Below are 13,910 nucleotides of genomic sequence, written 5' to 3'. Positions count from 1 at the left end.
CACTGTGTTTAACAATGGTTATGGTGTTCGTTTTCTGATATGTGATGCTAGTTTAGTGAACTTCTGGATGAGTCGTTCATGGATTCTTAGGCAGGCCAATTGTGAAAGATTAACCAATGTTTCATGTTTTTATTCTCATTTCTGTTTAATGGCTCTCATTTTGAATGAATTCAAACATCAAAAATACTTTATTGATCCGAAAGGAAAATTACATACACATTAACCACAAGTCACAAAGCCTTGGAAATGACTTCGTAACCCTATCTAGACTGATAATGTCATCAACATAGTTTCTCATCTGTTCTGAATTGGTTTTTCTTACATTGAGACTTATGGTTTTGCTTATTCAGATGTTTTTGCCTCCTTCTTGTGTGTCAGACTGGTTCTATTTAAGTAATTTCTGAATTTTACAGATCAAGCAACAATCAGGCTTGTGTGTGGCTCGATAAGACTTGACTGAAAACGTAATTAAAATTAAAATTAAGGGAGGCAAAGATAGGTAATCTTTGTAAATTTTAAAATTTGCTTGCTTATCCAGCTTATTGGATGTGACAAAAAAAAAAAAGCAAGTCCTGCAAGTTCTTACCGCTCATAAATTGTGAAATTGTGTTCTTACACATGTATCCCCTGATGTCTGTGTATGCAGCCTCCTCTGCTTCATATTGTTGCTCTCTTCCATGGAGCCGAGCGCGGCCAACTGTTCCTCCAGGCCCCGCAGGCCCTTGGCGGCGCCTGCTGCAGGAGGGGAGGTGTAAAGTGCACCGAGACAGCGTGTGGCGCGGGCTGGGTGATCCCTCCCACGTCTCCCTTTTACTCATGCTGTCCCAAATGGAGGCAGACACCCGGCCAACTGGTGTCAACGCTCCTCCGCCAAAAACCACTGAGTCACCGAGAAAAACGGGGAGGAGAGTCTCTAAGTCCTCTCTTTCCCCTTTTGAAATTTGTTAATTCGGCTTGCTGATCATATCTGATCATATCCAAATGCATAATGACGAGTTTAACTTGAATGTTTGTTTGCTCTTTTACTCTGAGTAAAGTTCAACAATTCACAGCTCATCTTTGATCTTCTTTTCTTTTATTCTGTAAGACCCCATAGAGAATAGAGGGTATATTTCACCTGAAAAACTGTATATCTTTAGATAAATTCACATCTCAATATATTATTAGCTTCAAAGATTGGACAAAATATTTGTTGTTTACAAAAATTTATTCATACAAATCGTACAACACCTTTTTTTCTTTTTTTTAGACATTTATTGACTCAAACTTTATAGTAATCTAATATTCACTTTCCACACAGTAAATATATATATATATATATGTATGTATCTCTGAAGATTAATTCATTTTCGTAAGGCTATTGGCGCTTTCAGTATTATACATGTCATATTTCTTGGGGGAGCTGCCACCTTCCCCCTCCCCCGCTGTTTTCACAAAAACATAGAGCTCTAAAACAAAGTGCAAAACATAAAAGCAGTGCAAGGAGGATTTTTCGATGTCTAAGCAGCTAAAGATCCTATCAAACACAGAGACGAAAATGACAAAAAAAAATTAGTGATGAAGCGTGCGCCACAGATGTGCAGCATTGTAGGGCCACTAAATAGCCATCCGTGATTCATGGCATTTTTTTTTTATTGTTTTTTTTTCTTTTTTCATTTTTTTTGTTACAGTCGATGCAAGGCACCACAGCTGCAAACTGCTCCCCTGCGTCACAAAGCCTGGAGGAAAACGCAGAAGTAAAGAAAAATTGATACAGTAACAGAACGATGGAACAACTTTAATCCTGTTCTCTTTTTATTCCTCATAAAATTTATGAATTAAAACGTCGTCAATAAGATGATTTCTTTCAGTAATTCAATTTAAAAAATTTGTCATATGTTCTACAGGTTCATTACACACCGAGTGATATATCTTGAAAGGTTTCTGTATATTTTTGATTTAAGCATGCATGATATAAAATCCCAAAACTCAGTATTTCCAAAAAATGTCAACATTAAATTCAACTTTTAACAGAGAAATGCAAGGTTATAGAAGACACAATCAAAGTGAAAAGCAGTGATCTGGCAGTTGTTCAACAAGCAATCATTGACACCTAAGAGGAGGACAAACCACTGGTGAAGCTGCTTGTTCTCACATTAAAGGAAAGTTGAGTGGAAGAAAAAAGTGTGCTAGAAAAAAATGCACAAGTAGTAGAGGGATGATTGTGACACACTTTAAAACTGCAGCAATCTAATTCTGAATCTAGCTCTGTCAATAGGAGGAATAAGGACACCAGAACCTACGATACAGATGAGATGAATCCATTATTATACACAGCCATTCTGTGCAGCATAATCTCTGTGCACCTCTTTCTAATGTACTTTTATCTTCCACTCAACTTTCTTTGTTTTAGATTTGCCTGCAGAACTTTTTTAAATAGCAGGCTTCTTTAGAAATATGTTTTTGTGGCTTGCCCTAATGATTATCTGCTGGACAACTATCTTTTTTTTAAATGAGTTTAGTCTAAATGCTTTTTTTTTCTCCCATTAGATTTCCATCAAACTGAAAAGAAATATGTCACTCCATGTGTAATGAATGTGCAATATCTGATACTTGAAACTGACATTTTGTATTGAATTCCTGAAATAAATGTACTTTTGGGTATATTTCAAATTAATGGTTTGGTTACTTTTGCCTGAAAATCAGCAGATTTATTGCCTGCTTCCCCTCAGTTTATGTGCTTTCTGTCCTTAATATGTCATCACTTAAGGCAGCTTTTGTGCCTCTCTTTGCAGGCAGAAATCATAAGATGCTTATTTGGAATTATCTTTAAAAAAATAAAAATAGGCTTTAGTAGATTGCATCAGATTGAGCAACAATAAAGTACATTCAAAACAAGGTCCAACAAACTACTTGTGTAGAAGAGTAAGTGAGAAGAACGGAGCACAAAACATCCAGCAATGGTAGATATGTATGTACGCAGAAGTCAGAAAGCAAGCAAAACCATCTAGTTGTCTGCACAGATGCAATGAGCTGGTGCAATTACTTTAATCATGCAGTCTGCTTGGAGTTTGTACAGCGGTTCACATGACAGAAAATAGGGAAGCACAATAGATCCAGAGTTCAAACCACTTTGTATGTCCCTTACACAGAACAAACTGATGGAGAAAACCATGTAACAAGTATCGTTTCTTTTTTGGGATTTTTCTGCTTGTTGTTTGCTTTTTATGCTTGAAATGTCATTGATACTTATTATATGGACAAAGAGACAAGAGAAAATCTCCAAACACATTGGATTGAAGTTGGTAGGTACACAGCATTGGCCCTTTACATGAGTCAAAAGTGGAGGATCTCTTTGTAAACATTGCTGAAGTGGGAGGAAAAAATGAGGAAAAAGTAAAAAAATAAAATAAAATAATTCTCTGTTCCTCCTCTCAAATCTGATATTTTCTACTTTTGGAAATCATCTGGATCTAACGGGACTAATTTCAGCAAGGTACTATAAACTTATAAATAGTCATATGTTTATTTGTCTGAGGCAGAAAGGTATCATATCTTAATGAATTTGTAGAAAACTGAACAAATCCAAAGAGCAGTAGAAAATTAATATAAACTGTCAAAGGGGCAGGGATTTAGTTATTTTTGCCTAATTAAAACACTCTCAAAATGTTCACACCTGGTGATTCAACACTATATTTACTGATAATAACCGTTTATGTTTAATATAAAGTGGATTAATTAATGTGTACCAATTCTCGGAAACAACACAATAATAATGCTTGATTAAATAAATTATTTTAGATGAAAACTAAAGGCGTAATTTTCAAAAGTAAATAACAATAAAAAAATCTTAACTTAGTCACCTTTGTAAACTGAGATCTGCAAGGTTCTTATTGTGCTGCCATGCATAAAGTTATTGTGATATATATTTTTTTTATTCTCACCAAAGCCGAGATACTTTACTATCATTTTAACAGTGGGATCAGTTTTTGCGTCATTTTAATTTGATTATTTGTTTGCACTTTCTCATTTACGTATTTGTTGTGCAAAATGTATTTCTTCCAATTGGTTTTACGTGTCAGTTTTGATTGTCTCAATATGAACGGTGCATGTGCATTGGGATCAGGGATGTGGAATAGGTTTGAGGGGAAAGTACTTTTGCTGTGATGAGCATTCAGTGCAGACAGAGCGTTTGCATGATGTTAGGAGATTAAGTGTTGTTAACGTTGGGTCTTTTTAGTGATATCTGAGTAGCAGTAAAACGGATTTATGGTACATATGATGCATGAGATCTGCAGGGCAGTTGAATTTTTAGCCAGTCATTGCAGCTCGTTTAGCCAGTGATCTAAATATGTATACAAGTCAAATTCATAAGAAGGCGATGTTGCTGTATCTTCCTATGGCAATTGACCTCAAGGCAGGTATGTAGGAGAGTGATGGGGTAATACTGAAGGTTTATAATATTCACTTTCACTAAGGCACATAAGAATTATAATTAAAGGCTTCCTAGTGACATGTGAATCTTAAAATGCATTTATTTGCATCATTTTAATGTATCATATTGCAATGAATCAAACTATAAAGTATGTAGGGAAGCCTATGTTTCTCCTATTTTAGCTTCTTTCCTCCAGGTCACTTTAAAATGTCCTCATCTAGTCAAACTTGCTTTATTGGGCAAGAGATTTCTCTGTATTTCATATGTTTGAACAGTAAAAGAGCCTGCTCTCATGAGCACTATGTGTGTCACTGGAATAATAACATGCAAAACCTCATGAGTGCTGATAAGTAGTTTTTACCTGTAACTTTTACTATGTTCTATATGAACAGAGGCCACTTTGGACACTAAAGAATTCTGATTTTAGGGGGTGGTGTTGTATTTACAACCAGAAATTACGAATAATACAATTTCCATGTAGTACGAGAACACAACATAATGTTCTTTTGGTGTCTGAAGGACACGTTTTTAGGGACAAGGGACCATTTTTCACTGGCTGTGTGATAGTCAGTTGGATAAAATACTTTAACTAGATAAAATCTTAGTTGGCAAGTGAATCTAATCCTATTGAAATTGGCGATTCTGTATTTTCAAATTAGCAGATTGTTGGAAGTGTAAGAGTAAATGTACTAAAACCTAGTATGCACCATATCAACATTCTCAAAGATTTGAAACTAGACCAGGCCTGAACAGCAAGTCAGTCCACATTTTCTGTTTTAGAGAAAACTCAGCCGCAGCTGTGCTAAATGACTGCTCATAAATATTTACAATGTTCACAATAAAGTATTTGGTTCATAATGTGGGAGAACTGCTCTTACTCAAAGTTGTATTCACACAAACTCACTTGAAACCCCAACTAATACAATTCTAAGTGGTCTTATGTGAAATATAGAGAAGCCACGCTTGCATTAGCCCAGCATGTCTTCAAAGTATAAAAAAGCTCAACAAAAAAAAATGTATAGGGCCTTCAGCTTGGGCTATTTTCTTTACTTGGGTCTCTGTAAACTTCAATTAAGCTATACAACTACAGGTACTTTCCCCATGTGTTTTTGATCACATTCACATCTGCACTGTCTCTGGGATTCCACAATTAGCAACCTTGCAAAACCTATGCTGTGCCAACAGGTGGCGACAAGGTCAACAATACGTCATATTGTTGAAGGAAAATATCCTAAGCATGGCTAAAGCTGTGTTGGGCAACAGATTTATCCTAAAACAGCCGCAGCCAACGTTTTCATTAACAAGAATTCCCCCTCAATTATCAATTATTAACAACAAAGTCAGGAGAATGTGAAGCAGATGTGAAAGGACATTCAAACATGTCTCATTTGTGTTGTAGTATCTAGTACAGAAGCAAAGGTGGCCAGGCTCAGCGTGGGCAACTACATTATCATGTCTGCTGCACTCAGATATCTCGCACACACATAAACATCTCAAGTATTAATTTTAGAAAATATTTCTGAAAGTTAACTTTTTATTTTCCTTTGGCAAAACTTCCTATGCTCGTGGACGTGATGTGCAAATGCATCAGTTTCTCTTTTGCAAAAATATCTGTTTTAATGTGGCCAGGCCCCTCGACTACTCAGAGGGTATATTCACTTTCCTACAAACTCACTAATGTGCAGCATCTTTCCACTACTGGTAAAGTAGATAGCATCTTTACATAACCGCTCTTTAAAAAGTCTGACCTGCCACTTTAACCTCAAAGGTTACGTCAGATTGGCCAATTTCCTTTTCTCAGTCTTCATTAGTAACCTGCGTTCCTGTTGTCCGTGAGCCAAAAGCACAGATGAGGTGAAAGGAGAGTTTGATTCGAGACTCTAAAACAACCTCACAAAGTGAGAAAAAAAAGGAATAGAACAAAGAAGAAAAAAAAAGAAGGAGGGACTTGAAAAGTTCCAGTTTCGGGAAAGAGCCGGAAACTCACCGCAAATTCGGGAGAAAACTGTTTCAGCCAGTCTCCCAAAAAAGCGTCAAGCTCATCCCCGTCCGGGAGGGCGTCAAAGTCTATCGCTTGTAGGATATGTTGAATACCTATGTCTTCAAGGCTGTTGTGGATAAAGACAACTAAACTCTTAATGTCATGTTTCAGGGAGGAAGAAAGCAGCATTTAATGCATTGATTATCTTTTAAGCTGTTTATTTTTCCCTCTTGTTTCTATGTCTTTGCTAAAAGTTTAAAAGACAGAACTACTAAAACAAATTTTCATGTTAGCCAAGAGACATATTTTCTCTCTAAATGAACAAAAATTGGTCCACATTGGAAATAAGTGCATCCTTAAGTGCTTCAAGTACAAAAAGAAAACAATATTATCAAAATATTCATTTAATGGCTTACTTCATACATAAATACATGTCTTAGGAACACAAAAAAGCGATCCACTGATTGGTAAAATCTCCAAAATGACTTCATCTGGGACTGAACACATTGATTTTTTTTTTTGTTTTGTTTTTTTGTGGGAGGGAGGGGGGACAGTGGGGTTCTCTATACTCAGGAGGCTTAGTGGGCGATGCTACAAATACGCCATCCGCCGTCCTTTGTTTCTAATTCTCTGTCTGTACCTTTTCCCCAGGACCGCCGCCAGGTATTTCTTGACAGCCATTTGCTTCCTGTAGCGGCTGTAGCTGTCTGTGAAGATCCCGTCTGAGTGTCGCTTGGAGAGGGGCTCCGAGCTGTCGTCCAGCGTTTTGCCCCCACTGTGGGAGACGAAACAGGGAGCCATGTTACAGAGGGTCTGCGCAGGGCACATGTACAGTACATTTCAGTAACCCTAAATAACACGGCTGATTTGAGATTGTCAGGAGAAGACCTTGAATGAAGAATCGTAACCAAAGTTGGGGATTTCAGTGTGCATTTTCCACAAACTGAGTCCACCCGCCTCTCTCCAATCAGAATCCACCGGGATTTAGTCCCATAAATTATTCAGAGGGAAATAAATCTAAAACTGTTTAACTTAATTCTCCCCTACTGCCTTTTCCACGGCAGCCAGCTTGAAAAGTTAACACTTCCGAAATGAATCAAAGAACAGTTTGCTCCTCTTCCTGGTGATTTCACGATGAGCTGATTTAGTAGGAAGGGGTGGGGGCACATATTTGGCATCACGTTGAGGGAAAACAATTACACCACAGACATATTACAGCATGAGTTATGAGCATTTAAGGACCCAGCACACAGAAACAAAGACGCACAGAGAACGAGAAACGGCAGATTTAAAGAAAAAAAATAAAAAGAAGAGACGAACAAGAAGATTCTTACCCTACACGTTTTGCCATCAGAGAATGAAGGTATTTCCTTGCTGATAACTGACCCAGCGCTTTCCTGTAGGCTTTATTAAACATGCCGTCTGCATGCCTTTCCATTCTGGGATGATATAGACAGCCACACGGTAAAAATCACCACACACACTAAACGTAGCGGCACATATTCAAACTCTACAGGGCAGCAAATATCCGTCCTACGATGTTATTTGGTGGAATTTGCTCAAATTTTCAGATAAAAATTTGGCAAAAACTGCTGAAAAGAAACCATGAGAATTTTGCTAATTGTTTATTACTGTAGTTTAATTGAAAGATGGTATATAGATAGATAGATAGATAGATAGAGATATCTATATATATATGGGATGTATATTATCTATAAAATTGTTGGTCTTAATTATCGTCTGTTTAGAATAATTTTTACAACAAGCTTTTTTTTCTGACTGAACTTGTCAAAGGCATCTCCAAATAGTGAATTAAACTATGAGCAAATGAAATACAAGACATACGGAAACATTTTGACGATACATTGATTTTACACAGAACAGATACATAGACAGGAATACAGAAACGGCATGTTCAACAGGGATGTCTCATACACTAACGAATGACAAGGTTTTATCCTCCAGTTTTGCTTGTTGAAAACAAAATCACCTTTTCTCTGACGGGTAGAACATGGTGAAGACGTCGTCTGCGACAGAAGAGGGGCTTCTCACCTCCAACTGATCTCCATCATAATCCAGGGAGGGCAAGGAGTTGCCACCCTCATCATAAAGCTCATTGTCAAGTCTAAAATGTTATGTTTAAAAAAAGGGAGACAAGAATTTTACAACCAAAGCAAACTTTAATTTGAAGGGGTTACATTTTTACTCTAGAAATGAGGAGAGGAAACAGTGTCTAATAGCTTTTTGTTGTATCTGTTTTGCTCCAGTTTAATTCCTATTAATTATACATCCAGATAGATTGATCGATTAATTGCCAGGTCAGCCTAAGGCTGTGCCACAGCAGCCTAAACTGCATTACCTCCTCTCCCTGGTAGATGTATCTCAGCCCCTATAGATTGTCTGTCAGTTGATGTTATCCTGTAATAAGCTGTAATACTCACAGATGTAACTTGAAGATCTCATACTTGCTGCTGTGCTTGTACAGTACAGGGATTTTCAACCAGTTCTACCAATAAATAAGTGCTAAAATGACTACATACCTTATACTTGGAAAGCTTATTCCTACAGGCGAGCAGTTGATGCTGTGATGCATTATGATTCCATAGATGAGCAGTGCTAAAGTTGCTTTACTAGACATGGTCCTGCTGAGGGAAAATGAATAAAAATAAAATTAAAAAATAACTATGAGACTATAAAAGTGATCCTAAGCATATTATTGTATTCAATTACATTCTAATTTTCATGGGAAGAAAAAAAAAACATAATCAGAAGATGTTTTAATCCAAAATTGCATCACTTTTACGCTGCGTAAAAGCGCCTCTTCTTACCAGTTTCGAGACGATAGACACGATCTTCCGAGGACCTCAGCTAGGAGAATGAGGTTGGACCTCTATCTCAGTCTCTCTCACTCTCTTTCTCTGGGAAGTGTTTCTTCAGCGTCCTTGTTGGGATTGTGCAGCGTACCGTGCGCCCTCTGCTTAGCTCTTTTCTTTCTTTCTTTCTTTTTTTTTTTTTTTTTTTTTTTTTTGTTAGCTCATGGCGGGGACAAAAGAAAACAAAAAAAACCCAAACTCCACAGCAGCAGCTGCTGTCTCTGTCAAAACTTTCCTGAGTCTTGTGAAGTTGCCTCTCTTTTGGTTTTTTATCCACGAATTCGAAAGGCTCGTCTCTTTGCACTTATCATGTTGGCAGAAAGGGGTGGGAGTTAGAGTTAGAGGTGGGGTGTGGAGGTGGGTGGTTGCGTCATCAGTCCTTTCCGCCCTCACCCCTCCCTTTCTCTATCCCATATGAGCGCAGACGTCTTCCGCGTCAATGAAAGACCCCGAGCCGACTCATAAAAAAAGAAAAAAAAAACTAAACGAGCGAGTGGCTCTTCAATTCAAACATCATCATTAATTAAACCGTGAATTAATGTCAACAGCTGACGTCACGCCATAAATAGCGTCACGTGACGGGCCTTCGGAGGCTGTTGTGGCCAGGATAGGAGCTGTTCGCTACTGGAAGTGCTGAAATGAGCGTTAGAGGCAAGAACAAGACGTAAACGGGAGGAAGTCATTTATTTTATCTGGCTACTTTCAATTATGTGTCCTTTAAGTTTCCATTCGGCCCCTTAAGCAGTTCACACAACTTAATACTGAAGCATATAAAGTTTTTGGTAAATATATATCATAGAAAATTAGTCAATGTTACTATTTTTTTTTTAAATAAAGCACTTTAAAAACAACAGCTGTGATAAAGTGCTGTACAGAAACAAAAGCATCGAAAAGATAAAAGAAAATACACAACATTAAGATCAATAAAATGTTAAAACGGAAGTAAGAGCAAAAATGTATATAAAAACTCAATTTAATTTCTATTTTTAGGTTTAAAATGAATTAAAACATGTGATCTGCATATCTACATATTACTCTTGGTTTGAGTATGTCATTTTTTAATAACTGCACTGTATTTGTTCCCCCATATGTTGGAAATTTGTTCTTACTGTACATCTTATTCTTATTTTTGTAGTTTTTACCTGCATGTTCCTGTTTACCTCAACTTGCTGCCATGACACCTGAATTTCCCCACTCTGAAAGATAGTTCTAATTTATAAAACTTGTGCAGAAAGAAAATTGGTGCATTTCCTTCAGTAGAGGTTTGTGAAATATTATGTAAAACGAAATAATAAAACACACATTATCAAAACTAATGACAAGGGAAAAATAAGTCTACAAATATTACTGGTACTTTTAGTCATTCTGTCATGGAAATTCAGTGTAATTATTCTATGAAAACCTCTAAAACTTGTATTTGTTGTTATAGCTATATTTAAAAACATTTGTTGGCTCTTTATGAGCCATTGTGGAAGATACAAAGACCCGTGGTTTACTATTCAACATGCAACTGCAATAAATCATAAAAACTGGTTGCTTGCACAAGTTTCAATCTATTGTGTATTTTCCTTATTCCACACAGGCTCAAAAACATACATAAACCTCCAGTAATATTCAGATGCATAAATCTCAGCAAGTTGCAGTGCAACTAGATGCTTTTTATAGGCATTGAAACATCAACAGAGCAATCTTTACCAAACCTGGACATAAAAATTTGATTTGATTTATTTGTTTGTGCAACAAATCCAGTTGGGGAAGAGTTTTAATCTCCTTGTTCAGCTCCCTGTCAGTCTGGCGTCACTGTGGATGGTGACACCAGCATTCAAGCTGCTTCCAGTCATGGTGGCTTAAGTCTGGGTGGTTCTTGAACACTATTAAACTGAAAATTCTTCTGTGGGTGACAATTTAGGTCATGTAGTTCATTTGGTTTGTCCAATATACAAAAGAGGCCGGCACATTCATCAGAACTGGTGTTAGAACGTGTCGGGGCAGGATAATGCCAAGCTTCTCCAGTGGACTCCACATCTTTGAGAAGCTGCCACATGAGCAAAATTAGACTAAAATGCATTTTCCCAAAGTTCTGGGCAGAAGTGTGAAGTTGCATAAGACTAAAACTCTGATTAAAACTTACGTTGAGTTGGCTTTTTTCTTTTCTTTCCTTTTATCTCCCTTTCTACCGCGTTCATTAGAAGTCAGATGTGCCTTTCCTCTGCGCAGGCATCATCAGGGCCATGTGTTGAATCTTTAGTAGGTGATTCAGACCTCTTCGGTCTTCTCCGCTCTTTGACGTCATGTCATGGTTTGCTTAGCAAAAAGGAAATGCTTTAATTTAAATTCTTGAGAGATAGAAGAAGGGGAATATGTGAAGAAAAACATATAAAAAAAAAACCGCCTTAAAGATTAACTCTGTTTCTTGTACTGGGTGAGCACTGCACCCCAGTGGTTATGGGAAGAAAATGCATCACGAGTCTAAGACAGATCAAGAAAATCAGCATGTCTAGCTACCAATCTTAAATCAAAATTGCACAGAGTGAGCTAAAGTATCATTTAACTGATTTAGATGCAAATATGTACCTAATCCTCTGATGTGTAAAAATAGGTCCACTGTCTCTTGGACACTTAACCATGTAATTATGACTGAAGCAGCTAATCATAACATTTTCATGACTATCTTATGTTGAAATGAATCTAAGTAATCATTGTAAAGTGGTGATTACTCATTCAGCTTCAATCATCTCTTAATAAGCTGCTTTTCTGATTGTGGCAGGATATGTGGATCTAATTACAGCATGCATAAAGCAGATATGAATGTTTAGCTTTAATAAACCAATGCTTGAGTCACAGCAACCTTTAAAGCCCTTACTGTATGTTAAATACTAATAAACCTGCTGACCGCAGCGTATCATATTTGCCATACACTTCACTAATCAAAATGCATGACGGCACCAGGTTTTTGTTTTTTTTTGATAACTATTGCAAAAATAAATATGTGCACTGTTTGTTCAGATGTGTCTTCATACTGTTTTCTCAGAGGCTGAGGTCTCAGTAATCATATTACACCACACGGAGTAAAACTGAGCTTTATCACTTCAAACAAGACAGCAGAGGAACATATGACTCATTCTAATTTTAGCTCTGTTTGCTTTTAATAGCCTCGGCTGTCTCCGCCGCTGGTACGTTGTGTTTGAAGAATTTTATTGATGTTGCTGTCTCTTAGCTCAAGTGCTTACAGAACAAGCTTTTTTTTTTTTTTTTTGGTAATCAAATTTGAAAGGTGTGTGGGCAAAGTGGCATTCTGGACCCTCTGTCATGTTGTGGGGAATTGACTCCATTGCGGGGACGAGAAAGGAAGCCCTTATCTTGTAAATCATTACATTTAATGTGAAGATTTGTGGTCAGTGTTCATCTGCAGGAAATTAACATGACTCACTGTTACAGTACAAAAAGTAATGTTTAGTTTGGGAGATTCTGTGTACTTTTTAATGTAATTTTTTTTCTTTTTTTTAACCAATTAGAAACTGAGTCAAGAAATAAAAGTTAGAAAGTTCTACCCTGTTGAGTCAACTGTTCGTTTATTGCTTGTTGTCTACTGTTTATTTTGTTCTTCTGACAGAATCTGACAAAAAGATTAAATGGCATTATGGTGCTTTTGTGACAAAGACACAGTAGGAATAAGAAGAAAAAGAAACATGAATTCAAACACATTTTTGCAGCTTTTTTCCCCACAACACATTTGTTCAAATGCATTATCTTACTTTTGACAAATAAAAATAAAGACTGGTGAATTCCGACCAAGTAACTTTCATTATTTTTGGTGTTAGATGTTTTCTGAACATTGAGGTTAAACTCCTTGTCTTTTACCGGGGGTGAAGTACTCATCTAATGTGCCAAAACTGATACAAACATCTTTGCCATTATTATCGGATCTATGGTTCAGAACAATAAATAAAAAAAAGTTGTTCCTGCAATCTTTTCAATAAAGAGGACACAACATTTCCAAAGAGACAGATATCTTCATTGTAAAGTACATAGTTTAAAAATGGAAACACGTTTTAATATTTTTTCATTAGTCACACAACTGTTCCACACTTTCTTATCCCATGTGCAAAGATGGCAGAGCACTGTTTTTATTTGCAATTTCAGCTTTAATATCTCCTTCGAGTTAATCATGGTAGAGTTTTCATATAAACTCTAAATTAAAAACGATCAACCTCATAGGAATTCATCAGGTGCAAGATAATTGACTTGGTTTGTCAATAAACTGGGTCCATCATAGATAAATTAATGGCAGGAATAGCTCATCAACCACACTAAACCTCCTCATATATCGTCCTGTAGGTAAACATTTCTGATAAAAGTCATCATTTAATGTAAGCAGACAAGAGAGTGAATAGATTTTATGAAGTACAATGAAGGTTAAAATAATTAGTGCAATATAATACCCTATCAGTAAACCTTCCCAGACAAGGTTCTCAACATTTAATGTTAGTTAATTGGCATCTCTATCAGTTCCTATCAAATAAGTTCAGTTCAGTTCTCAGAAAAAGTCCTTTCTTAATACCCATTAGGGCAGGGGTGTCAAACTCAATTTCACCGAGGGCCACTTCAGCATATTGGCCCCCCTCAACGGGCCACATTGACG

The 13,910-nt window shown here is 36.9% G+C and overlaps 1 protein-coding gene across 5 annotated transcripts; it reads right to left on the bottom strand.

The window, feature by feature from the left end:
- Nucleotides 1–1,648: 1,648 nt before the first annotated feature.
- Nucleotides 1,649–9,636, bottom strand: LOC106962093 (glucagon family neuropeptides). Of its 5 annotated transcripts, XM_015056275.1 has the most exons (7): nt 9,224–9,631; nt 8,936–9,040; nt 8,386–8,520; nt 7,730–7,834; nt 7,036–7,170; nt 6,402–6,522; nt 1,649–1,718 (listed from the first exon to the last, which is right to left on the bottom strand). In XM_015056275.1, exons 2-7 carry the CDS (start codon nt 9,031–9,033, stop codon nt 1,710–1,712), a joined length of 603 nt encoding a protein of 200 aa, XP_014911761.1. In that variant the 5' UTR covers nt 9,034–9,040; nt 9,224–9,631; the 3' UTR covers nt 1,649–1,709. The 5 variants fall into 5 exon arrangements, with proteins under 5 accessions (XP_014911761.1, XP_014911753.1, XP_014911771.1 ...); XM_015056267.1 differs by having other exon boundaries at nt 1,656–6,522; XM_015056285.1 differs by lacking the exon at nt 7,730–7,834 and having other exon boundaries at nt 1,656–6,522; nt 9,224–9,636.
- Between the last annotated feature and the right edge of the window lie 4,274 nt (nt 9,637–13,910).

The sequence above is a fragment of the Poecilia latipinna genome, unplaced genomic scaffold (genome assembly GCF_001443285.1).
Source record: "Poecilia latipinna isolate Pla-1442-1.1 unplaced genomic scaffold, P_latipinna-1.0 Scaffold59, whole genome shotgun sequence".
NCBI classification, from domain to species: Eukaryota; Metazoa; Chordata; class Actinopteri; order Cyprinodontiformes; family Poeciliidae; genus Poecilia; species Poecilia latipinna.
Note: the sequence above shows the minus strand (reverse complement) of the source record. Positions and strands in the feature narration are given on the sequence as shown.